Source organism: Pelecanus crispus, chromosome 8, assembly GCF_030463565.1.
Source record: "Pelecanus crispus isolate bPelCri1 chromosome 8, bPelCri1.pri, whole genome shotgun sequence".
Lineage (NCBI taxonomy): Eukaryota > Metazoa > Chordata > Aves > Pelecaniformes > Pelecanidae > Pelecanus > Pelecanus crispus.
Genome location: NC_134650.1, coordinates 17,379,262 through 17,405,113, shown reverse-complemented (window position 1 = coordinate 17,405,113; position 25,852 = coordinate 17,379,262). Strand labels below are relative to the sequence as shown.

Here is a 25,852-nt window from a genome sequence, read left to right as displayed (position 1 = left end):
TAGTTCTGCAGCACTGCCCCCCCAGTCTGCACTGCTACGTGCCACAGCTGTCCCAGCTGCTGTAGCCTACCCTGCCTGCCACCTGCTCCCCCCAATGTTCCAACACACTTGCTCTATTTCATTCACTAAACAATTTATAAAGATGAATTAGGATAAATGAGATGCAAATAAATTCTATGTTTTCTCCCTTGTTTTCAAATTTCATTTTCAGTCCACTCAACCTGTTATAATCTCATAGTGATTTTCATTTAAAAGAGCTAAATGGATATGTGATTATTGTTACAGGAACTAACACCAGACAATTAAATGTTGAGGTGTTGCTAGATAAAGCAGTGTTTTGATTTGCATAAACATGATGCAAGAAAACCCATCTCAGGCAAGGTTTTAGCTCTAAGACGTGTTTAACTTCAGCTAATTACCACAAGTACCTCTATTAAATTTTTAGTATTGAGAGTTAGGATTACAGCAATTTCATTTCAGGGTCCTATTTATTTTTATTTTGAACACCTAGTCAAAATGCAGAGCCAATCTATTTTCTACTTATAATCAACTTCTGCAGGTCAACACTTCAAAAATCAATTACACAGCCATGAAATTTAGTCATTAAGGATTAGCTGCTAATCTCATTCCATTTTTTGTCTAACCTTCCCCCTCTCCCCAATAGGTGCATTCTGAGCAATTGTGAGAATAAGGAAAGACTTGTTAATTCAACACTGTGAATTAGATGTTAAGTAATAGGAAAATACCAAAATTTAACATCCGAGTCTTATTCTTTTTTTGTAAATTACTACGTAATTGTTTACCTATATTGCATTTAATATATCATCTTGAACACACAGAACTGTATCTCATGTCCAGTGATGTTGAAAGAATTAGTGGAAGAACTAGGACTTGATCAGCGCTACACTTGTTTTCTCCCCAGTATCTCAAAACCCTTCCAAAACTGTATATACTGAAGCAGTCAGTGAAAGTTTAGATACTTAAGGGGTGAAAAACAGGCCAGCTAAGCACAGAGCGGGATTAATCTGTCTGCAGCAGATCTTTAATTTGGCAGGGGATGGATTACATGACCTGAGTTACTTTCTTATCCTATGCTTATGGCTTTGTAATTATGGCAATTATTTTCCAATCGTGCCATTTGGGAAAGGGAATAAACACAATATGCCTGTCTCAATGAATCTGTAGGGGGATTTTACAGAAGCAGAACGCAACCGCTCAAGCTGTAATTGTGTTTGCTCCCCAGGACTAACTGTGGTAAGTGTGCCATAGCATTTTTACAAATGATGAGTAGTGTGATTCCACCCCCCCTGTCCCACCCCCTTCAGAAGCAGGGTGACTTGCAGCAATATTCTGGGTATTTTTACCAACCTCTTTTGGAATACTTTTAGTAATGAAACTTCTACAGCTGATTGCAGCAGATGATCCCATGCAGTTAACTGACCTCTCAAATAAAGAAAAGATTGTCATACCCAAGACAGTCCCGGAGCTGTACATTTTTAACAAGTGAAAATAGGAAAGACATGTCCTTCAAAACAGAAAATTAATTTTCTGCCCACAGAAGAAAAGGTCATTATTGTAATGACAGATTCTACTTACCCTGAGCTTTCTTCCAAACACAGTCACTTTGCCTTTAATCTGTTCCTTCCTCAGACGCCATTCAATTGAGTTTAAACCATTTTCCATTGGTAGAGAAATGTTACATCGTCCTATGGTGGGAGTCACAGTCCCAGCCAGGACATGAGGTTCGCTGTGAAAGCTAATGCTCATGCCATTGGCATACATCACTCTCAAGGTACCATTATTACAGAGCTGGTAGCTGTTCCTCACTTGATCTACAGCAATAATGAAAAGAAAATAATTTAGCTACTCCAGTCATAAAGAAAACATATAGCTTAATTTGATTGGTTTTTTATTGCACTCCTGTTGATGTTAAATGAAGTCAGCCTGCAATTACCATTTACGTGGTACTATGGTGGAAATTACAGATGTTACTGATTCATGTAAAGAACAGTAGTGTAACAGTAAGCCTGCAGAGAGATACTGTGTTTATTTCATTATGTTTTCCCTTTAGCCTTAACTGTGAATCAAAATGTACAGTGATATGTGTTCAACCACGTAATTTATTTCTAATATGAACAAAAGACTCCTGAAAACTGAACTGCTGGATAAACAACAAACCATTAAACTCCAGGACAAATAGGAAAAAAGAAAGAAAGACTGCTGGACTCTTTATGAGTGGGAAGAAGTAAGCACATCTTCTTTTTCTTTCCCTCTGTTTAAAAACTGTCTCCAAGCAGAGGCTTTGTACAGAATTACAGTTTGGCTTTAAACCCTCAAGGTGTGAGGCTCCAGCAATGCAAGCTCGTAGCCACAGTTCTTTACTTGCCTGCCTTCCTGCCACCCCACCAGAAGTGCACTAGCCTGATGTGCACACCCAGCCTTTTGGCTGCCGGATAAGAGTTATAAAAATAATCCCATACTTTTATGGCTGTGCAGTTCTCCAGCTGTTTGACACAGCCAAGTCCATTCTCAGCCAGGATGGAGTGCTATTGTGTGCAACTGTCACCAAAGCATCAATATTTGTCTGACAGAAGGACAGCATCTACATAATTAATCATCTGGTATAAGAGAAATAAAGTCTTTGTAACCAGACATGTCATGGTATAATAGTCTATAAATGTTGACATTTATGTCAGGAGGAGACTATTGTTCGATGATGATATTCTTATTCCAGCGACATTATATCTTAATTAAAAAAACCCCATCACTCACCAAATTCCTGTCAGTCTATCTTTGATCACTGACTGTTCTCACTTCATCAGATACGATGCCGGGGCGGTGCTGGAAAGCTTTATGCAAACACTTAACCACTTTGTTGCTGATCTCTCCTGCCATACTTGGGCTGTAACACTGTCCTCCGAAGTGCTAACTGTGGCACAAGATCATCCACTGCCCTGATTGTTCTACATTTTATTTAATGGTAGTATATAAATTTGGAAGATTTCTTTTCTAATAGTAGGAGACTACCTGAGCCTCTCTCGCCACAAGGATCTCTACCCAGGCAGCCAACATTCAGCAGTCAGACTGCATGTCTGTGGCACTGAAGTCAGAACCAATTTTGCAGTGAAGTACGGAGAAATATGCGAGTGGGTAAAGTGAACCTGACCCAAGAGGTAACGGCAGGACTAACTTACACCAGCAGATAATGACCTTAAATGATAATTTAATAATAATGACCATAAAATATGTATACATTTGACATGAAGCATGATTGTGAAATGTCTCTTACCTGTCCTGAAGACCTGTCATTTTAGGAATGAGGTTTATGGAAGTTTTTCTTGCAAACATTATACATTTTTCCCCTGCTCATGAGCATACTAATGACACGAATCTTTTGCAAATTGCTTTCTGAAGTTGTGTGTGTGGTTAGGAGATGTGCTGAGAAGTGTGCTTTGGTACCTTGAACAACTGTATAGGAAGCCTCCACAGAGGAGAGATTTGTGATGACCGTGACATCATCATCCCGATTAGAATTCTCAATGTCGATGGTAATAGACTTTTCCATTTCTCGATGAAGGCTAGTTACCACTCCAGTGGGACGTGTTACATTGGTCAGACGCCCTTCATGATCATAGCTAATAGAAAAGTTAGTGAGAGCAAAAAAGCATGAGGATATATGGTAATTTCAATACCCAATGTATTAATAATTCACCACATTTGTGCAAAAATCCCAGAATGAAACAGATTTTCAAGAACATCCTGGCCATACCTATTTCTCTGTTCTTGAAAGAGTCTACAATGATGAAATAATAATTTTTAGAGATACTGATCTCAACTACGTGAGTGTAAATCCAGGCTAGCATCTTTAAAAGTATTAAATTAATTAATTAAATTATTACAGATATACAGAATGATAGTTGGCTCAAACAATTAGTAAATTCATCTGTATTTTAATAGTTGTATTTCACTCTAAGGAAGCGGACTTACAATGGATACTACAATACATAATTACATACACTGCACATTTGCAATTGAATACTTAGTGGAAACCACCAAGTATGGTCTTAAGTGACATATCAAGGAATAAACTTGCCACAAGAGAAGTCATCAGCTTGAGAACATAATAATTTCATTTAGATCTTATCTGTGGTATTGAACTGCATTTTGGGGTCAGTATTTTGGCTCATAGAGATGAATGATGAGAAGTTAAAGCACAGAATAGGTTGGAGTTGCACAAAGGGCAGCAGTCAGCACTCAGAATATACCTTAGAAGATGAATTAAGTGCTCCAGAGGCATAAAGATAAAAAAATAAAAGAAAAAGGGCTCTCCATGAGTTTACTGAATTAAATTTATTTAGAGGTGTAAAGCATGAGGAGGGGGAAAGAAGGAATACTGCCTGAAATCAAATCATACTGCTTCTCCCTTTCCTTTAGTATGCTGTATTTGTGTGCATACGTATGCTAAAGAAGCAATCCCTTGGATCTTAAGGGCAAGAAATGGGGACCTGAAACAAAATCAGTATTCCAGTCTGACACTCTGCTTGCTGCAAATCTCTACTTGTGCAAGTGTCTCTCACCCAGCCGCTACCAAAGCGCACATACTTCTAAACAGCAGAAAGGCAAGAAAAAATGTCCTGTGTAGATAAAGGCAAAAGTTTAGGTAGAGATTGAAACCAACTGGTCATCCTTCGAACGTAGAAATCCAGGGAGCGGGAAGCCTGGAAGAGAACTGGTAAATCCATTGCACTGCCTGAGAGTAACAGAAGAGAAGAGGAGCACATTTAGTATCATGGAGCTAGCCGAGTTCTTTGTATGTCGTGGTTAGCTGTAAAGATGAAAAAAAATCAGTGCTTTCAACATGACTTTTTACAATTAAATCATTCAGAAACCTCAAAGTAGGCCACCTGAACTGTATAGCAAATCTCCAAAATGAATACACAAATTGGCTCCTCAGTTAATACAAATATAAAATATGCCTTTCAAATCCATTGCAAATGGTTGCACCCATTCAACTGAATATTGGGGAGGAAGGAAAAAAGTGACCTGTGGAGCAACAATCCTTACCAGAACCAATGGAGGTGTTAGGCAAAGAAGTAAACCAATAAAAGAAAGCATCATGCGACCTAAAAGGGACCAATAATATATTGGGTTCATTTCAGCAGTTCAGGATCAAATAAAGATTAAGCAGCATGATTTTTCTTAATAAAAGTCACAAGTTTCTACCCATATATATATATTTTTTTTTTTTTTTTTACTATATCAACAAGATACTAGATAAAAGATAATATGTTGAGATAATCTATGAAAGGGGGGTTGGATAAGTCTATATAAAGGTCTTCACAGAAAAATATTGAAAAGCCCTCATAAAATATAGATTAGGGAAGAACTTGATCCAGTGAAGCATCCATCCAGCAAGAAAAAAACAAAAGTACAAAAAATGGACAGTTGCAAAAATCTCAAAAGTTAATAATGAGACACACCCTAGGAGTCTGTATGTGGACTACTTTTGTATGTTTAGTGATTAGCAGAGTGATGAAGAGAATACTTAGGTGTCAAATATTACAGAAGGGACAATGTTATTTAATAAAACAAGCTAGAAAAGTCTATGAGTGCCTTCAGCATGACTATGCACAGCTTGGTGAACATCCAGAAAAATGGTTGGCAAAATTCCCCTTCAGCAAATATATTTTAGGCAATGCAAATGAGACATTAATTTAAACTCTTCATTCACATTTCTGGGTTTTTAATTAACCCAGGAAAAATTCCTGGGGATTGCTGTGGGCTACTCACTGAAAATCCCTGTTCAAAGTGCAAGGGCAGTCTAAAAGTAAATATGGATAAGGATGTACAGAAACTGAAACAGAAAAATGAAAATATTCTAATGCTATTTCTAGAAATCAGTGGTTTACCCCCTGCCATGGGGCATATTTCCCAGTGCTGGTCACAATTTTTGAAATCAGCAACAGCAGAGATTAAAAGGGTTTATAAGCAAGTGGTGGACATGCTTAAAGTAATACATACAAAAGTACTCTCTATGAAGATCTGCAGACCATTTAGTTTACGAGCTAGACATATAAAAAATTCACTACTTAAATGATATATACACACTGCAATACCAATGTATAAGGAAGGCATTTCTACTTTATCCATTGCATGAATAAAATCCTATTTAAAAAAATACCTTAAAGGTAAAAAAATTAAAATTAATAAAACAGAAACTACAAAATTTAGAAGTGATATATTATTGATTTTTTTTTTAATTTATGTATTATGTGAGAGCAAGTGCTTAGTAGAATACAACACCCAGACGTTTATCTGAATAGTAAGAATAAAGCTATATAGGAATTAAATCGTTATATACCTTTCTTCTTCATGACATGAACCCCAGTCTAATGAAGTAAAAAAAGAAAATTTTGCAATGGAAAATATACTAATCGACCTGGGACTTCTTGGTATCTTCTTCAGAAGCAGCCACTACATATCACAGTCTATGACACAGCATCAGGCTAGATGAAGGCAATCTTTATATCTGCAAATGAGGTGGGTTCTGGATACACTGAAATTCCTGAGCTTTTGTTACTGACTTCAGTTAGAGTAAGGCTTCGTCCCATCTTTTTCTACTAATAAAATTACAAGGGGGAGAGATCCTTTCGTAATCCCAGTATCTTAAAAACCCAGCATCTCCCTGCGCCCACTACTAACTCCCTAACGTATTGCTAATTGCGACCAAGTCTCCAAGGTTTCAAGACCATAGTTCCCAAGATAGCTCTGGGTACACCAGCCACCGGCACCCCAGGCAGCCGCGAAAGCTGTTGGCCGATTCTGCCTGGAACCTGGAGATGGTGCCTGCCAGCCCGGCGGCTCTGAGCCAGCCACAGCCAGCTCGCATGTGCTGGGCCACCAAACACAGCTGTAGCTCAACTGTGAGATGCAGCTGAGCACTTGTTTGGCACTTTCTCAGCTAGCTACAAATATCTGACCTGCGCGTCCCTTCAGCGGGCTTGTGATAATGCACTGAAGGCTGTTCTCCCATGTCCAGTATTATGGCATCTCTGTATCTTACGCAATTTTTATTGGTAGCACTCTGGTCTTTGAGGTTCGAGACGTGTACTGCTTGATAGCTTGTAGGTGGGAGTGGCTAGGACAGTGCCATATACGGTACTGCACAAAGGAGTAACAGCAGCTTTTGACTTTACGTAGAGCAGGGCAAGGTGCAGATCCACATACGTTTACATATATCCCTATTTTCTCTCCCTTATAAAAACCAAGCTGATTCAAGAAGAAAACTGCAGCATTCTCGTAGGATGCTCCCAAGACCAAGTGGAATACCACTGAGGACCACTTCAAAGATCTGTGCTTCATGCCCAAAACCAAGCTTAAATTACCCCATGTGAGCCTGCTGGTAGCTGTTATATTCTTTAAGAGCCTTGTCTGTTCCTACTGCAAATGAACTGCGTGCATATACACATGCACTATATAGGAAATATATGTATGGAGTGTGTATACACACACACACACACAAAAAATAGTTTGTGTATGCATTTCTCTGCATATACACATGCATACCTAGATATACTGCACAAATTTAATTCTGTGAGCATTTTCAGGGTACAGTTTCAGATAAAAGAAAGGAATATACCCAATAAGACAGCATGGCACTTCAATGTCTGGTTGATATAAATGCACTGAAATAAATTTTTCATAAGAATTTTAGTTCATGTAGTATTTTACTACCTAAAAGACATTTGTTCTTTTCCAGTTCTCCTGGCATATTAACAATTTGGGGTATTGATTATCTCTGTATGAATGCATGAATGTAACGGAACAGAAAATTATTTTGTTGTCCTTAAAATCTCTCATTGGCTAAGTATTTCTTTCATCTTCAATTGATACTAATGTATAGCTACCAAAATAAATTGCATAATGATGAATACAGAATTTCCCCCTTGGAGCTGCTTCGAAGAACAGATAGAAACCAGAAACCCGTATTGAGTGACTGTGGACTGTGATCATTTAGGTTTGTAAATTTGATTTAAATAATTCTCATAATCTTATTAATAAACCCCTCAACTGTGGAGGTACCTGAGATGACAAAGCATATTAAGGAGTTACTGTAAGTCAGCTGCTTAGGATCAGCCTAAAGGAGATGCCTCTTTTTTTCTGGTATTTTGTAATGAGTATCTGCAGTGCATATAGCTAACTTCTAGTCCTCGCATAGGGTTTTCCATGCACATATAGAGATGCATATCTTCTTTTAATGTCTTTGTGAATGGCATTTTATGGCTTTTTTCCCAACCTAGATAACAGTCACCATGTATAGTGTATTTTATACGTGCACTATAAAGTATATGCATTTTTAATGCAAAACATGTCTATACTGTTCTCTCATCTACGGGCTCTATGCTTATAAGAAGGTATGTACAAATCTGGGAGAAAGTAAGTTATTTCTGCTGCCTCATCAAAGTTATTAATCGTCTAAGACAGTACCTCAGGCTGTACTACTTAGACCTAAATATGGTACTTAACTTCCACCGACCTGAGGCAAAGGTTGCGCATCTTTTCTTACTTGATCTTGGAAAAAAATCTAGTCAACATGCCAGCACTACATGCACATTAAATTATATTTTCAGATGCATCTCAATAAGACATCAAAGCACCTACCTTCCATATTTACTTAGGAATCGTAGTACAATTTTTCTAATAAATCATGCTAACTTAGTACTTCATGTGATTCTCAGCCACCAGTTATACCAGATTTGTAACTTGTAACTTTCTGATGACCTTTTTTAATGTTTTATTGATTTTCATGTAGAGTTTTAAATTACTTTGCTATTTAATTTTCTACAATTAATCGCTGGTGTTTTGAGAAATAACTAGTTTATATGACTTCTGATCTGAATCTTGAGCTAGCTATTGAGGAAAAAACAACAACAAAACCCATTTTTGGAAGGGAAGGGCATCCACATCTCATCAGCAATAATGTGAGCTTTTACCACTGTCTAGTACAGTGATCTTGATCTTGTAGTCAGCAGGTAATACCTTCATGCGTTCACATAACTGGATTATTTTTGTAACTAATGTGTGGTAAAGAAATACTCTTTGCAAAATTTTTAGGAGAAAAAAACTCCACATCTCTACCCCCAGTCTACATGAAAAATCTCAGTGGTTCAATTTCCAGGACCGCACCAGAAGGGGACCACGAGAGGGCACTGCTTTCCTTTTTACGAAAACGAAACATACTGTGGACAAAATACTCATGTGCACTCCTGATTAGATACATTTTGAGCAGATTGAACACAGGTTTTTTTTATTCCTGCATTACTTATGTTTTCTCTAAAAAGAAAGCAAGCGGTGGCCTAGATGAATGCATTAGTAAACTAAAATAGGTGTGCGTCATTGCTAGTCTGTAACCTTATAAATAAGCCTACAATTCAAAATTAAATATAAAGCCCTATTCATAATTTCTACCCGCTGATTTGAGAAATGGTATTTAGTAATCATTCATTAACTACTTCAAACAAAATACAGGGCATCAGACTTGCCATACTTAAAAGTTATATCTATTTTCAATACATCATTTAGCTTCTATTTTTTAAATTGTTTTGATCAATAAATGGCAATAAGACTACTAGGATTACTATTAATAAAAATATGACTTGTTTTTCTAGATTTTTAATATACCTTTGAACTTCACCTCTGATGAATTTCATTTAAAGACAAAGTTCTGTCTTTTTAATCTATATGCTCAAGAACACCAGTGTGCTTCTGGGTTATCTACAAATTATAGAAGTTACACCAGGGGTCTGACAGATAGCTGGGGATCTAATTTCCTCACTTGTCTCAAGAATGAACAATCAGTGAAGTTAATCAACATTCTAACAACCATGAGTAATATATGAGTCTGAACAGAACGATATATAATTTGAGTTCCAAAAGAAACTACAGCATTAGGGTTCCCAGAGAGAGGCAGCTCAGTAGGAGCCATAGATAGCTGGGGGCTGGTCTGGATGTGAGTTATCTGCAGCCTTGCTGACGATTAAGAGCAGGTGCCCAATTGGTAAATCAAACACGGGTTTCTGAATGTGGTACACAGCACACAGTCCTTCGTGCCGGAGGTGGGTAAGCTTCCCCACTGGCCTCAAACTGCGGGCAGGAATTTAGGTGGTTCAGTACGCACCCAAAGGACCTGGCAAAACTGATGAAATCAAGAAGCCACTTAATCATTTCCAGTATCATACTAGACTGAGATGTAACGGCCTTATTCAGTACCAGTGAAAAGTCTACAACAAATTTCAGTAGGGTCAGTTTAGGGCCTAGGCACTACCATTTGAAAAATAAATGTACGCTTAATATATCCAAAAACATTCTTACTCATAAAATGTTGTCCATCCTGTTTCATCACTCTTCGTTGCTAAGAGACCACTGTTTCCGTTATATGTCATTAATCCGAGCTCCAGGGTCTGTGTTGAAACTAGCTTGAGTCCACCATTAGTGCCAACAGCCAGCGTGACAATCTGATTATCCGGCATCAGTAAATGGCGGGGCATCCCACTGGCATCCCGACGGACCTTCAAGGAGTTGCCATTGTTGTCCATCACCTCCGTGACATCGTTATCGCTGCTATAGGTGAAATTGTACAAGTACTCCCCGGTAACAAGGCTGAGAGTGTACTGGTGAATCCCATCAGCATTGAAGACATACAGCTCCTGTTCTCCTGGAGATGCAGCTTCATATTGGTTAAAAGAATTAAGAATGGGCCTGTTTTTACTGACAGCCCTAATGCGGATATTTCCAAGATCAGCTATGTAGATGGTACCATCTGGGGCCACAGCTAAGGAAGATGGTGAATTTAAGATGGCATCAGTGGCATACCCATCATCCCCAGAATAGCAATTACAGTTGACATCATTTTTGCAATCACAGTCTGAAGCTGCCCCTGCAAGAAGGCATATTTCTCCATTGGTAGTTACCTGGCGTAGCCGATTAATTTTTTTTTCATCTGTCTCACTGATGTAAAGAACTCCTGTGTGTGAGATGGCAATGGCACTGGCTGATTCAAGTGCAGAATGAATAGCCAGTTTGCTAAGAGAGTAGTCTATACCAGGAACCTGGCAGTGCATGGGGCGTCCAGCAATAATGCTAACTTGATGATTTTCTGTGATCCGTAAAATAACATTGTTCTCTAGGACATAAAGTGAGTTGTCCATGGGATTGACAGCGAGATCAGTAGGCCACTCCAGCCGTACCTATGAGTTGCACAAATTATTACTGTAAAACTCATAACTGAAAAGTACACTTCTAGTGTTTAAAATTCCATGTGTAACAACAGCAAATTAGTGAGGGGTTTATCAGCGTAAATCATGGAACCAATTCATGAATGGCAACTATTTCAAACAATGATTTTGGTTTTCGGAAATATTAAAGCTACGTGCAGTGGTAACTTTGGCTAATTGTGTTGCTGTGCAAAGAATGAATGCTATATTGCGGCAGCTCTACAATAATTACAGAAAAACAGGCAATTAAGACAATAACTCCCATTATCTCAACCTTATTTCTCTATAGTTGCATAAATAACCTGTGTTAGCCACAGTAAAAGGATGGTTCACTCATTTCAGTAATGAATCAAATATGCTATCGTCCTGTGCTGCATAATGTATTTCTTAAGTGGCCAGGCAAGTCATCCGAAATAGATGCCCATCTCTTCTAAGGCAGAGAAGAAAATAAATGCAGTAAGAGTCTACCTGGGTGACATCCATGCTGGAATCACAGCTGAGAGGTCGAACAGCAGTTAGGTCATTGGAGCCCAGCAGGGTTGATATAATTCCGTTCTGATCGACTTTTCTAATCATAGTGGCATCAACAAAATACATGAGTCCATACTTATCCACTGCAATTCCTGCAAATATAAAAACCAGGCATCAATGAAGCAGTGAGGCTCCTAGCTTCAAGGCAGGATTCATCTTATTAACAAGTTTACAAGATGGTGATGTTTGTTCCCTTCCCCTGTTCTTTCCTCCCTTCCAACCTGAGCACAGGTCCTGGAACCCTCCAAGTACCTGTAGTTCTGCTGAATAAATGTCATCAGGCAGGTTTATCATTTGGGGCTTTAAAGAAAAGAAAACCACAGAAATCCCCAAAACATGCCAAAGAGCCAGCAGAATGCATCAGCTTATTTCAAAATTCAAACTCTATATGATATATTACATAAACCCAATTAAAAAAAAGAATTATCTCCTAAGTTTTAATCTCAGAAGTTTCAGGTGTTGCTTTCTTCATCTGAAGGATCTAATAAGGATGAAGAATTTTTAGAAATCTTTCAAAATTGCTTTAAAAATTCTGAAAAATTAAGAGAACATTATATTATTTGAGGATTTTTTTAAATTCTTTGACCTGTTGCAGTAAGGAACATGGAAGAACATCTGGTGTTTCCAGATGAAGACACAGGGGTTTCCAGCCTAGAAAAAAAGGAAAGGTTCAATGCCTGTCACACTGGGAGTCCTTGGAGAGGAAAGGCACAGAATGGAAGGGTGCTCCCTTGGAGGAACAGAAGGATGCTGCTGACTGTTGTGAAGGAGGGCAGGCTTTTTCTCACTTGCCTTTCCTGCTTTGATTTGGCACACTGCCTTGTCTGTTCTTGGGCTGAAAATAAAATACTGATCTAAAAATTTTGTCTTCAGATGGTTGCAGTGTTCATCCTATTGGGCAGTGAGAGAAGATACAGCTTTATCTTCTTAACTTCTATGTAGAGGCTTAAAACATGCAAGCAGCTCTGTCCTGTTAATATACTCTGTATGTATTAACTGAAACTATTACCTTTACAAAGAAACAGGACCTTTCATTTTTATTCGCTTTTATGATCATCTAGGTATTTTCAACCATTGAAATAAAACCCAGAGATATTTGAAACACCTGGCAATACATCTGATTAATTCATCCTTACAGTTAAGATGAAACAATGGAAAAAAAAAAATCTTAAAAAGAAACACATCCCCAAATCTCTACATCATCTTGAGAACTTTTTGTTAAAAATTAGAAACTGGAAAGGGCAAAAAAACCTTTTATTTTTCCTCCGCCTCTGAAGAAAAAGGGGATACATAGAATAAAAACTCAGAAAAAAGCCATAGCAGGCAGTTTTTCTCCCCAAACACTGTATCTCAGACAGTAATTTGTTTCCTAGTTTACATGCTTGCTCCTTGGAGTGAATGGTACCCTGCTAATTTGTGTTCTGTTCTCCTTTTGCAGTGTTCAGTGTTGGGGTAATAAAGTTTGCTTTAACTAAACAAAGCACGAACACTTGCCAATCCACTGTAATTAAAACCCAGAATAAAAATTACCGAGCAAGGAGTGATTTAATTGCCAGATAATTATTTCCACATCTAGCTTAGCCTCATGCAGTCATTTTCTCCAGCTTCTTTTCCTACTTTACCTCGAGGGCTCATTAGGGTTGCATCCACTGCCTTCCCTCCATCCCCACATCTGGCTTCGTCAAAGGGCAGGCATTGCTCTCCAGTCCCTGCTACCACTTCAGAGTTACCAGCTAGGTCTTTCGTGCCAGTGAGGGACTTGACTTTGTATATCCGTCGACTATTGGTGTCTGATACATACAGTGAGCCTGAAACAGGGTCCACGGCCAGATAGTATTTATGAGCAGGATTGTTGCTTTAGAGAAAAAGAAAGCATAAAACAGAAACAGCTGAGCAGTCTAGAAACTTCACAGGCTTTCAGAGCTTAGATACTCATCAGGCACAGAGAGATCTGGAAAGAAAGTCTGACACCTTCATACAGAGGTGGGGTCTGAAGGACTACCATCTGAGGACCTCACTCGATTAGGGCCTGGTCAGTGTTTCAGAAGGATTGTTGTTTTAAATCTCATTCATCCTGCTACGCCAAACCTGGCGCAGCAGAGCACAATAGCCAAAGCTGCACAGCAGACTTTCCTCTTGATCTCTTTAGCCCTTCAGATCTGCTCCACGTCAATCCTCTTTGGCTTATCTCTACCTATTGTGCCCCCTCCCCGCCACCTTGTTTAACTTCCCTTGAAAGCAGAAGTCATAGGAGTAGGATCAAAGAATCAGCTTCTGAGTTACTTATACTATGCCACAAGATTTGTGAGGTCTTGTGTAATACACAGAGGCATAACAAATTTATTTCTAAAGCAAATTTGTTCTCATTCATTCTTATCAAGAATCTAATTTACGGCAGATGAAGTTGGTTATATAACTAAAATCAGAGACCCCAAGTGTCTGACTTTAACTCCAAACCTTCTGTTATCGAAAAACTGGTCCTCAGTTTGCAATTAGAATGGGTGCTCATATGGAAAGCTACTTCTCTTCTGAAATATATGTTTTTGACAGCTTGTCACATTTTGGAACTACTTTAGCAAATCATCTGCAAATTGAGAAATGTCAATCTTTGCAATATATATACAGTCACACACACAGAACTGCAGTGCAGAAACATTTTCAAAATCTTGCCTGGCCAGTTTAACTCAATTTAGTTAGATTTTAAGCATGATGTGAATTTTCCAGCCTTTGGAGCCTATGGGTGAGCGTAAATAAGGTCAATGGTGGTTTCAAAGCATAGAAGACAAATGAAGACAGGAAGAAAAAAAATGAAGGTTACTTACCAGTAACCAGAGATATTTGCCTCCAAATATCCACACTCCTAGTTTCATGTGGCAAAAGGGCCCATCTCCAAGAGTGAGGATACACAGAGGTAAGTTATGATGGACATAAGCCATTTCTTGCTCAGACTCGCTGAAACTATAGTAAGACCACTTTCAGCAGATGGATTATCAGCAGCACAAAGACAACTGCGTTCATGTGGTCATGACCAGATTTGGAGGAATGAGGAGGCCCAAAAATATCACTTTCTACAGTTATCTTCCTCTATGCCAGTCTTTGAGGTGTCATGATTTTAGGTCAATAACAGTTTGTTCTAAAACTGTAGAAAGTAGGAAGGAGATTGGTTTGATCAAAATTCAGTAGGCAGAGGTACTACCATCTGCTGAAGTCTAGGAGTGTAGAAATTAGAGATGAAAAAACACAGTAAACAAAAAATACTTGGCAGGTTTATTTCATGCATGGATCTCAAAGTACTTTAAAAAGATGGGTATTATACCCATTTTACAGAGGAGGAAACTGAGGCACAGAGAGGTTAAGTGGTATAGACAAAGTTATGCAGGGAGACTAGTGACATGCTTGAGATTAGAGCACAATGCTTTTATTCCCCAAGTTCCTCGCCTTATCTTCAGCAGCAGACTGCACCTCTTCACTAAACCCTTATGATGTTCCTTCTTATCCCTCCAAAACAAAGCTCCATCTTCTTTGCCACATATAAAATTATTTCTTTCCATTTACAAGATTTCTCCAGTCTCTCGAGTATCTGAGAAGCAAACCATACAAACACCTGCACATTTGTCACTGTTTTGAAATTCTGCTCCCTTCTTCCACCGTGCTTTTCCCTTAACACTGAAGAACAAACTTTGCTGTGACACTGGTGTCACGCCATACTTCACAAACACACCCAAACTTAGCCCAAGGCTTTGCAACAGCAGCAGACAAGCCACAACGGAGTGCTGCCGCTGCAGGCTCGCCGCTGCTGCAGGTTGGCTGCTGCCGCCTCCCTGCTGGGCTCCGGCCCAGCGTGCCTTTTGCCTGGCCCTTCTAAAACACGTGGCACCCCCACGGTGTCAGCCAAACGGGGAGACCTGAGGCAGGTGCCAAGTGGCGCTGGGCACGGACATAGCTGCTTGCTGCCGGAGGCAGGGGCCTTGCTTGGTCTCAGCGACGGGAGCTGCTCTCAGCAGTGCCTGGGGGAGCTGCTCTGCTGCCCGACACGGAGCAGCAGCCGCTCGGCGAGACTGGGAGGGTCTCTCTTCTTTTCGAACGTGGCTTTGCCAGCCTGTGCCTGTCTTCCTGAGTGAGCACAGCCCTGCTTCCCTTCAGCCCACAGCTAGCCTTGGGTATGTCCCACTGTTAGCAGGATGGGATAAGGTATGAGTCGGGGTAAAGAGCAATGGCAGAACATGGGCTTATTTCCCTCTCCTCTCCTGCAGTCATTGGTGTGTCCATGGAGCTCACCCTGCCTTTCTCTTCTGGAAGCTCCCTTGGGGCAGTTTTACCAAGGAGCCAGTCGTGAGCTTTTGTTCCAGATCAGGCAGCAACTCACTGGAGCTGCAGACCTGCTGTATACCCCTTTGCTCCTTCCTGAGCTCGGTAAGGCAACAGGTAGTGGAAGACTCTCCACATAAAATACTTGAGGGACTTTGGCAGAAAATGACTGGTGGAAAGCGACATGCACTCACTGTGTCCCCAAAGAAATGACGAGATTATTACCTCAAACAGGGATGTATGTTATAAATGAGTAGTAAATATTTCTCAAACTGGCATCCGAGAAATTAAAGACCTCTGCCTCCCTTTTCTCCATGCCGTTGTAATCTTTTATTCGAGTTACAGGAAGCCAAGGAACGTACCTCGCTTTAAAAGATTTTCCATAACATTCGGTATTGCTCAGAGGCCTCTGCCAATAACGTCTCCTCCTCTAGCCCTCCCCGGTGGGTGCAGCGGTTACCACCACGTGCAGCCTTACTCTGGTCTGTGAGGGAGCCTGGTGCCTGACAGCAAGCACAGGCAGGATCAGCTTGTCCTCCCTATTCTTCTCATACATGCATCAAATTCACAACAGTGCAACAATAGCTTTTCTGTAAATTTAACCAGAAAGAGAAGCTGCCCAGAGCAAATCTCTAAGCACCTGAAAAATTAACTGAGCTTATAGGTGCAAATGAGGAGCCTCCAGCATCACCAATAATCATGAGCAAATTGTGAATGACTTCATCCAGATAAGAAAATTTAGTGGAGTTACACTTGCTATACCAAAATGTATTGTAAAGGGGAAATTACACTGTTTAGTCCAGACATCTTTTGCATCTAACTTGTATTACAGAAATGAAAAGTATGATTTTAAAAGGGTGATGCACAGGATGCTATGGAATAGTTTACAACAGCTCTTCTTATTCTTGCCCTTGATATTCTCCAGGGTAAACATCCTCCCTGTCCCAGGTGTGGCATAGAAGAAGGTACAAGCGTTTCCTATGCTGCTGCTATCCAGGAGGCCTAGTGCTCAGGTGAGATGGTGAAAAATCTTTTCTCCTAACATCTGGAAAGGTTATGCCTCCTTCACGAATCTTACAGTGACTGCATCTGGTGGTTGCAGATAACCAGTCCCACAGGTTGACTGACTGTTAAATGTATTAGATGAAAGAAAATAGAAACTAAATTATGAAAAAGGACAGAGGGTTCAGAAAATCATTAATGACCGGAAAATGAGTTTTTGACCTATTTGCAGTCATTAGTGCTTTTGAGAACCTTTTTGGCATTTGTAAAACTGCTGTTGTAGTTTACCTCAACCATTTAGACCAATTATAGACAGCAGGGAGAAGTGTTTATATAGAAGTGAGCTTGGGGTTCATTATACTTGCATTCTACTAGAAATTTCTAATTACTGTCAGAACTTATTTGGTTGCTTTTTGACTGCATTTCATAATTGCTAACGCTTATCATATTCATAACACACAATTAGCACATAAAATGTTTCTATATATGGTACATGAAGAACATAACATTACACAAGAAGCACAACACAAAAAGCAAACACAATGAAGCAAACAAACCATATCAAATTATATGGGAAAGAGCTCGTGTCTTACCTATGTTTAAACTCTTTATTTCTTTATAGAAAGGGAACAGAAGAAAAAAGAACAAACAGTTAGCTGAAGAATAGATGGTAAAGCAAACATAGTATTTGTTTTATTTTACAAAAGGACACAGGAGAAGATACCTCTTTTCAGCACTAGCCTTAGCTTGGTTTACAGATGAAGAGTGACTGGGAGTGACAGAGTTGCAAGCTAGTTCCCTAGTAGGACACCCCTGTCCCGGACCCCCACCCCCCATATATTTTACAGGAAACTTTCTGGACCACTGAAGGAGTTTTCACGTGGAAATACGTGTAGCTTGTGAGCTAGGAGGGAGAGAAACTGTCCATTTTCTGAATACAGAACTGGGAAGAGGATATTGGGCTTAGGATATTGTCTGCCATTTGGAGGCAACCTCTTTAATCAAAATAGTTTTCCAACAGGCTATTTCTAAACAAATTTCTGCTACACAGTGTATTTTCCTCTTTCCCCCCTAGTCTCTAAAGTAATTGCTTAAAGCAAGTTTGGATGCTACTTGGCATCTGTTTAAGACCATCAAGGCAAATCTTAGGGTAAAAAAAGCCTTCTAAGTGAGCAGAAAGATACTGTATAATAGGAGATATATAGCATTAATTGATCCCTGGTTTACTGTCTAGACACAAAGTCAAAGGAAAAGTGTTCTCTGCTTCCCAGAAGTAAATTAATACATTCTCCACACCACAGTGTTTCACTGTGTTTATGTAATTTCCATTTAGGAATACCCACTGAATGAGACAAAGAGGTGCGTGACTCCTGAGCTGTAGTATTCAACGCACAGCCCCAAACTTGCAATACCCACATTAAGCATGACATGCAACACTCTTGAATTCCTACTAGCCACTCAGATCAGGCACCTTCATAAAGGACAGTGTGAAGCAAATATGCACACTGGGATATTCTGACTTATAAAGTTACTCATGATTTATATTGGCTTATGTAAAACCAAAATTATATCCATTGTGCAATCTAAATAAAGTGATGTATTTCATTGGTAATACTTATGGACGTACTATTTGCAATGTTATTCAAGCTACTTGATACTAGCTGAAGGCTCTGCTCTCGTTCATACTTAAACGGCTCAAATCTTCAAACTTTTACCCGTGTAACTCATACAGATTTTAAGATGACCACTGAATCACAATTACTGCTATAGATGATGTTTGCTGGAATGGACCTTAATTCCCTTTAGAGGAACAGGGGGCAAAAGACATCACTGCAAATCCTAAAAATCTATGTGTCAAGTCATTTGCAGCCGTTCAACAGTACTCAAAATACAATAGCTTTATTGTTCATTGCTAATACTTATAACAGAAGCTAAAGAAACTACACTGTGGAAAACAGACTTTCATAAAAGAAAAGAGAAAGTGGACAAAAGCAAATTAAGAAGTCCATCTTCTGTTTCTTTACTGATGTCACTTCCCATTTTCCCTCATGCGTGCTGAAAAGCTCAAGTTCTCTCTTGCATAGAAAGAAAGCAAAGTACTCAGACTAATACTGTTGTAAACTTGGAGTCAACATTTTCAAATATCAGGTGTGGTAGGAAACTTCGTCACTGGCTGATATTAGGAAGTGAGGTGCATATAAATGCCTTATATTAAGTATCCTAATTTGAAAATGTTTCTCTTCACCTATAAAGCTGTAGTCCTATTTACTAGAAAGCTAAACAGAACTGAACAAATTAGAAAAAAAAAATCAGCATGTTCTATATAATGCAGCGTTACAGTGTATATTGATACAAATATTTATAGCAGGTCACATCCATACCAGCTACCTTCTGTGGTTTACACTGAGCTGCTAGCACAAAACCCTGGCTGATCTATGAGGTTTTTTTTTTTTTTTTTTTAATATAATGAGGCAGCCTGATGGTGTATGAGGTAGGTGTCAGAGAGTGATTTCAGAGTAGAATTGGCCTCAATTGGATCTCTTTTCTCTTATATAAATCAGAATTCACAACAGTGACATCAACAGAATGACATGAATGGAAGAGAGGTGTAAAATAGAGCTAGGCCTCCTATTCTCTAACAGTCCAATCACTTTGCACTTTTTCCCGCTCATTAAAAATTAAAAGTACAGTGGAAGCAGAGGAATTGGTTATTGGCCATATCATTAAAAAAAGGCTAATGACCTAAATTCACTCAATGTACTTTGCAGCTATAGCCAATTTATAAAAGCACTAATCCTATTGCCTCAGTGGGCTGCAGAAGTATCAGAAGACAGCCAATGCAAGCTATTTTTCCTCATTTTTCTGCAAATACTCAACAGTGCTGTAACTATAAGGTCCCGTTACATGAGTTACTGTTTGAAGCAATAGCTCTTGCCTCTCCTAGAAGAATGAAAAAAGGAGATGGAACAGAAATGGGTGAAGTGGTACACTCTACACTCATGCCTTCCCTATTAAGTGACCAAATCTTAAGGGCGGGGGGGGGGGTGGGGGGGGTGGGGCAGAGATACAATCTTAAGAAGACTTCTGGTGATGCAATGTGACTACGTATGTCAATCTTAACTGCATTTGCCAACCTACAGAAATAGACTTAGGAGTATGGGAAAGAAGTGGGAAAGTGGCTCTCAAAATCATTGATAGGAAAACCTTCCTTCTAACCTTGTAAGACTGTTATACCTTTGCTTATCACTGTGGCTCAATACCTAAGGGCAGTCAGTTCTGTAGTTTTCAAACAAAACTAAATGATGTATAGTACTGAGAAGAGATTGTATCAAATGATCACCAACAGGACAGAAGAAGGTGGCTTGTACTTTTTGTACAATTTGGTTTGTACTCTTTAGTCCTTCTCTATAGTCATTGCTCTGATAAGCTACAGACTTTGAACTATGCATTTCTGTGCCCCATTTCTCCACTGGAATTTAAATAGGTTGAAAGTGACAATGTTTTACAAAATTATAAAAAGTAATGGTAAAGGCTGATTTGAGCACAGGCTACAGAAATGAAGTGCTAAGATTAAGACCTTACCTCAGCTCCAATATACTAGTAACATTCCTGGATGGGAAGATACGCCGAATATAGTTAAAATCTCCAACAAAGAGACTTCCATCAATACCCACTGCCAGTGCTACAGGGGCCAAAAGCTTATTTCCTTCTGCCAGACCATTGCAGCTAGGACAGGATATGCTTCTTCGGCGCCCATTCCCCATAATGCTGGTTATCACAGCTGGCTGCTGAGTTAGAAACTGATTTTCTCCATTGCCTTTGTGCAATATACCTAATGACGAAGAGGAGAAGAAGTGGTTATTACAATCATTCATTGCAGGGGACTTGAGGTAGTTCTCATTTCAACAGCTGCTGTTAAGGACCGTATCCCGAAATGACGCCAGCACTAGGTTCTTTAATGGTGCAAAAAGAGTGAAAGAGCTTTGCAGTAGTAAAATTAAAGGTGTAATGAAGATTCTCTGTTAAAAAACACACATATACACAACCACAGACCCAAACCTAAACCCAGAGTCCTTTGGTATTCATTATGAAAGAAAATACTGCTATACATCCCTCTGGCCTGGCACAATGGTTTAGACTGTCTTATTAAAAGGGAAGTGAGAAAGCAAAGAGTGGAGGGGACATGTTCCTTATTTGTGTCCCTGGATCCTCTCACTCCAGTTTGCTGTGTTACGTTTGGTTTGGAATTTTGTGCCAACCTTACTGTTCTCTTTCCATCTCTCAGTCTTTCACACTTTTGTCATGGAAAATGAAAAATGAGAAATGGAGATGCCAGAGAAGAGGATAGCCCAGAAAATGAAAAGACAGGAGAAAGACAAAACTCCTAGAAGGGCTGCTAAGGACTAGTGATGAAAGGCAAGTGGGAAGCTAGTGGTAAGGATCTTTATTAGGCTTCAAGAAATGCCTTTAAGATAGGATTTCTTTTCAAAATATTTGTTCAAAGAGCAGACCCCTGCTCCAAGAAGGGAGTGGATTCTCTGACAGAGTGACCATTTTCAATGTACCAAATAGATATCTGGCTGGAAACTTTCAGCCTCATGTGCTTTTGGAACTGCAGCTGTATGATTCTAATGTAAAGTAACTGGCTCCCCTCTGGTGAGGACAGTAAATATCATGCACTACCCAAATGGCTATCTCAACAGTGTTTGATCTGCTGCACAGCACTTAAATTGTGTTCAAATATCCTGATCTTGCCTATCTACTTTAGATTTCTTGAGCAACAATATAGTTTGCAATTTGCTAACACAGGCATCCCAGGGAGGCTGTAGAAAACACTTTACAGGTATCAAATGAAATATATGCTAAGCATTCAGCTCCCTAAGAGTCTCTCATAAAATATGAAGACCAGGACCATTCAGCTTAGGATATGTAAAGACAAAAAGAAGTGAGGAAAAAACAAACAGGTGACAAAAGAAAAAGACAAATAAGACTCAGTATCTCATCACGGACCCATACTCTTTTTAAGCCCCATCTCAGATTAGAGGGAAAAAGGTCAAACAAGAGGAACCAGGAACAGGTGTGGTTAAGATCGGAAAAGCAGGGAAGGAAGACAGAAAGACATTACAGGGGAGTAAATGAACAACAGAATAGAGGATAAAGATTTGGACTTTAAGAAAGTCATGCTGTGTAGAACAGTAAAATATCTGTTGAAATTCACAAAAATTTTCTGATGACTGAAACATGTCCCATACCTTACTGAGATAAAGATGAAACAAAAAGAGTGGAGAAATTGCATTTTTTAAAGTGTAAATATCAGGCAAATAAAAAGTGGTCACAGACGAAACTCCATATAGCACAGAAAACACATGGAATTAACTAACTTACCACTCTTGACATTAAGTACATGATGTTTATCCAAAGACCATCCTCCTAAATTTGAAGGATCTAGTTCAAATCCTTGCAGCAGTGCTGTCCTCTTCTCCCATAAAATGAGACTGGGGCAAGTCTCATACTCAAAACCCACAGAAACTGAAATAAAATAAAATCAAATCAAATCTAGTATACTTGCTGAACAAACACTGAATTAAACGTCCAGAGCACATTCAAATCATTCAGCATTCCAGTTCCCAGCCCCCTCAAGAAGATGGAGTGATTATATTCCTCTCTTTTATTCTACAATATTAAATTCAGATCTTTGACTAGACACAAATTTGAAACTTCATTCACATGTACTCTGCAGGGATCTGATCACTTCTCTTTGAATAGCTGGCATTGGGAAGTGACTGGTTTGGTGGCAGTAGAGTGAGAAATGTAATTTTTAAAATATAATGAAATTATTCTATCAGATAACAGGACAAGATCAAGCTCTTAATTTGCCAGATGTTCACAGCATTTATTTAGTGTGTTCATGTTACATACCAAGGAGCAGTGAAAACTTTGTGTGCTTTTAAGCACAAACACACTGTAAGGATTACTGTGGAAAGTAATACCTTTTGCAAAAATGTAAGAAAGAAAAGCTAAAGCAAAGAAGGGTTTAGAAAACATAGAAAAGAAATAAGATTTTAAAAGTAAGTTCTTCTTTCCACACTGGCACAGCTCTGATGCCCATTTTTAGCACTGTTGCATCAAAATTGTTCTGATATTCAAATGAAAATGAAAACTTAAAAATACTATGATGATCACTCTTTTTCCCACCCACTAGAACCAAGTGAACTAAAACCAGCTATAGAACCACACGACTGAGCAGCGTTAGAAAAACACCATTTTCATTTCAAATGTATTATACCACAAGAGGCTATAATAACAGCATGCATGAAAATCCAAATGCACTGAAGAATGCCAGCCAGTCCAGCATGAGGTTCATTTGTTAACTGAAAGAAAATAAAAACATAGTGATGGACTAGGTTTCACCTAAGTTCCTGTGGCCAGTTTTTCTCATTGTCTGGTCTAAACCTTCTAAGTCAGCTACCAATCAGGAAACACAGCCATGTTGATAGAGTTTAGACCCTCTGAATGTGAACTTTAATCTTTAATGATCTTTAATGTGTAAAAGAAACATAATACAAAGACAAATTGTGTCAGGAAGACAAGAACTGTTTAGTCCACATTTGCTTCTCCATAAGAGATCTATGCAGTTTGCTTACTAAAAATTACAGGTGTTATTTGGAAAGTTTCGGAGCTTGTATATGTTGACTTACCTACAGCATCTGACAACCCATAAACCTTCTGACCATATGCATCTGTTTTGTCCCAGATAAATGTATATGCCAAGTTGGGAGATGCCTGAAATGATTTTTGAAACAGATGCCCTTCTACCGCCACCATCAAATGAACTTTGATTAGATTTAGTGGCACAAGTGACTGAGTCATGGCGATCTTAAGTAAGGATTTGTATCCAGCAGTACGGGAACTCAGGTAGCTGAGCTTTATACCAGAGCCAGGGATCTCAATTTCTTCATGAAGAACCTGAAGAGGAAAAAGATCAAATGTTTTACACTAGTGCTTTGTTATTTTTTCAGAATAGTATTGTCTTGTATGTTGTTATGAAATTATGACTTTCTACTACTGCAAATGGCTATCCTCAAATCAGTGCAGTGATGCAGTTCAGCTGACATTTCTGAACAAATAATTATTTAGCATCTGTGTACACTTCTTTTTAAGAGCCCACTGCTGGCAAAAGTGGAACTAAGTACAAGTAGTTTTACTGCAAGTTATATGCAAGGGGAACATAAGAAATACAGTCACAGGAGCCCGCAACTTCCACTAACAGTTAGTATAAAGTAAAGACTAACTGAATAAAGTAGTGAAACAATAGCGCCAGTAGAGTTTTCCTTTGTCCTAAGTAACATACAAGAAAATAGCCTGCGGTTAGCAGCACACACCAAGCCTTTGCAAAACTCTCTTGAAGCACCTAAGCTGTCAACTGAAATACAGATATACTTGATATATTGTATGATAATGAGAAGGTGCAAGGTAGTCAAAGATAAATGTGTCTGGGTGACATAAACCTAGGGTATCTCCTGCAGACCTCATTAGAAAACCTGGTATCTGTCAGAATGAATGCAACTCTACAGAGGCATTGCTACAGCAATTCCAAGAGGACAAATGGTGACTCTGTGGTAAGTGCTTAGGTCGGCACTAGTGTCTGACCACTGATTTCTATATGCTTGTCACTCACACCGTTCTTACCTGGGTTTCTGGTACAATGGGATTCCGGCCAGGAGCATCACTGAAGAAAGTTGAAAGTGGTGATGAAATGATGACTGGATCTGGGCGGACAAAACCACTTAGATCACAGCTGGGAATGGAGTTCTCCTCTGTCTTCATCACAAGCGTGTCCATGGCATAGAAGCTATTCCACGGCAACCATACTGTCCTTTCCTGACTCATAAATGGGGCCCGTTCAAAGTGCAAGGTTAGGGATGCTCCACCGTTTGCAACCAAGTCAAATCTAGAAAAATGTGGGCTTTAGAAGTGACAAGACTGAATAATTCCAGTAATAGCATTCCTGGCTAATGGAATACCTATAGCAATAGGTATATTTTAAGTATCATGTTTCAAATGATCAGTAATGGGATGTGAACTTTGGCAACTAAACAACTGAGAACCTGCCAAAACAAGCAATGATTTCAAGTCACCTGGACAAACCTTGTTCCTCTATATTATAAAATCTGTATTAAATAATTAAAAAATACCCAACAAACCAACCACCACATTTATTATTACAAGACACCTTTATATATAAAATCAGCAGAGAGGCCAATTTCATACTGAGCTGGACCCTGAATTATACCTTTCCTAAAAGATGCTGTCCATCAAGCACAGAATGGGACACCTGGCAGTAAGAGAATGGTAATGAAAAGTTCTGCTGTTTGCATTCTAAAAATAAGATAAGTATTCCTGTCCCCAGGACAACTGATCTATAATTTTTCAGAAAGATTAGGTATTTAATCCCAACCCCCTCCATAATCATAGCAGTAATGTGGAGCTGTGCAGGCATTTTGAAATCTGGCCTAAATGAGTAAAATAATTCTAGGTTGTTCTGACAACAGAAGTAGATATCAGTTGTTTCATGTAAATGCTGACAACAAAACAAATTACTCAATGATTTCGATAATCTATTCAGATCTAAATGCAGTTCAGCTCACCACTTACTGTAGTATTAAACCACTGAAATCAACAACATTATACTTTTATTATAACAGAATAATATTCTGGGAAATGTGGAAATGAAATAC

General features: G+C 39.1%; 1 protein-coding gene across 7 annotated transcripts in view; it reads right to left on the bottom strand.

Moving 5' to 3' along the window:
• The window catches only part of TENM2 (teneurin transmembrane protein 2), a 554,942-nt gene that overhangs the window by 10,984 nt on the left and 518,106 nt on the right, over positions 1-25,852 (bottom strand). For 5 of the 7 annotated variants that reach the window (XM_075715629.1, XM_075715627.1, XM_075715623.1 and 2 more), the window contains 10 exons: positions 24,804-25,065; positions 23,813-24,080; positions 22,500-22,643; positions 20,697-20,946; positions 17,708-17,728; positions 13,427-13,659; positions 11,742-11,896; positions 10,372-11,246; positions 3,460-3,635; positions 1,597-1,832 (listed from right to left, as the gene is read on the bottom strand). In XM_075715629.1, the coding sequence (XP_075571744.1) occupies positions 1,597-1,832; positions 3,460-3,635; positions 10,372-11,246; positions 11,742-11,896; positions 13,427-13,659; positions 17,708-17,728; positions 20,697-20,946; positions 22,500-22,643; positions 23,813-24,080; positions 24,804-25,065 (2,620 nt within the window). The remainder of the gene's footprint in view (positions 1-1,596; positions 1,833-3,459; positions 3,636-10,371; positions 11,247-11,741; positions 11,897-13,426; positions 13,660-17,707; positions 17,729-20,696; positions 20,947-22,499; positions 22,644-23,812; positions 24,081-24,803; positions 25,066-25,852) is intronic. The other 2 variants (XM_075715630.1, XM_075715628.1) reach the window with 1 other exon arrangement.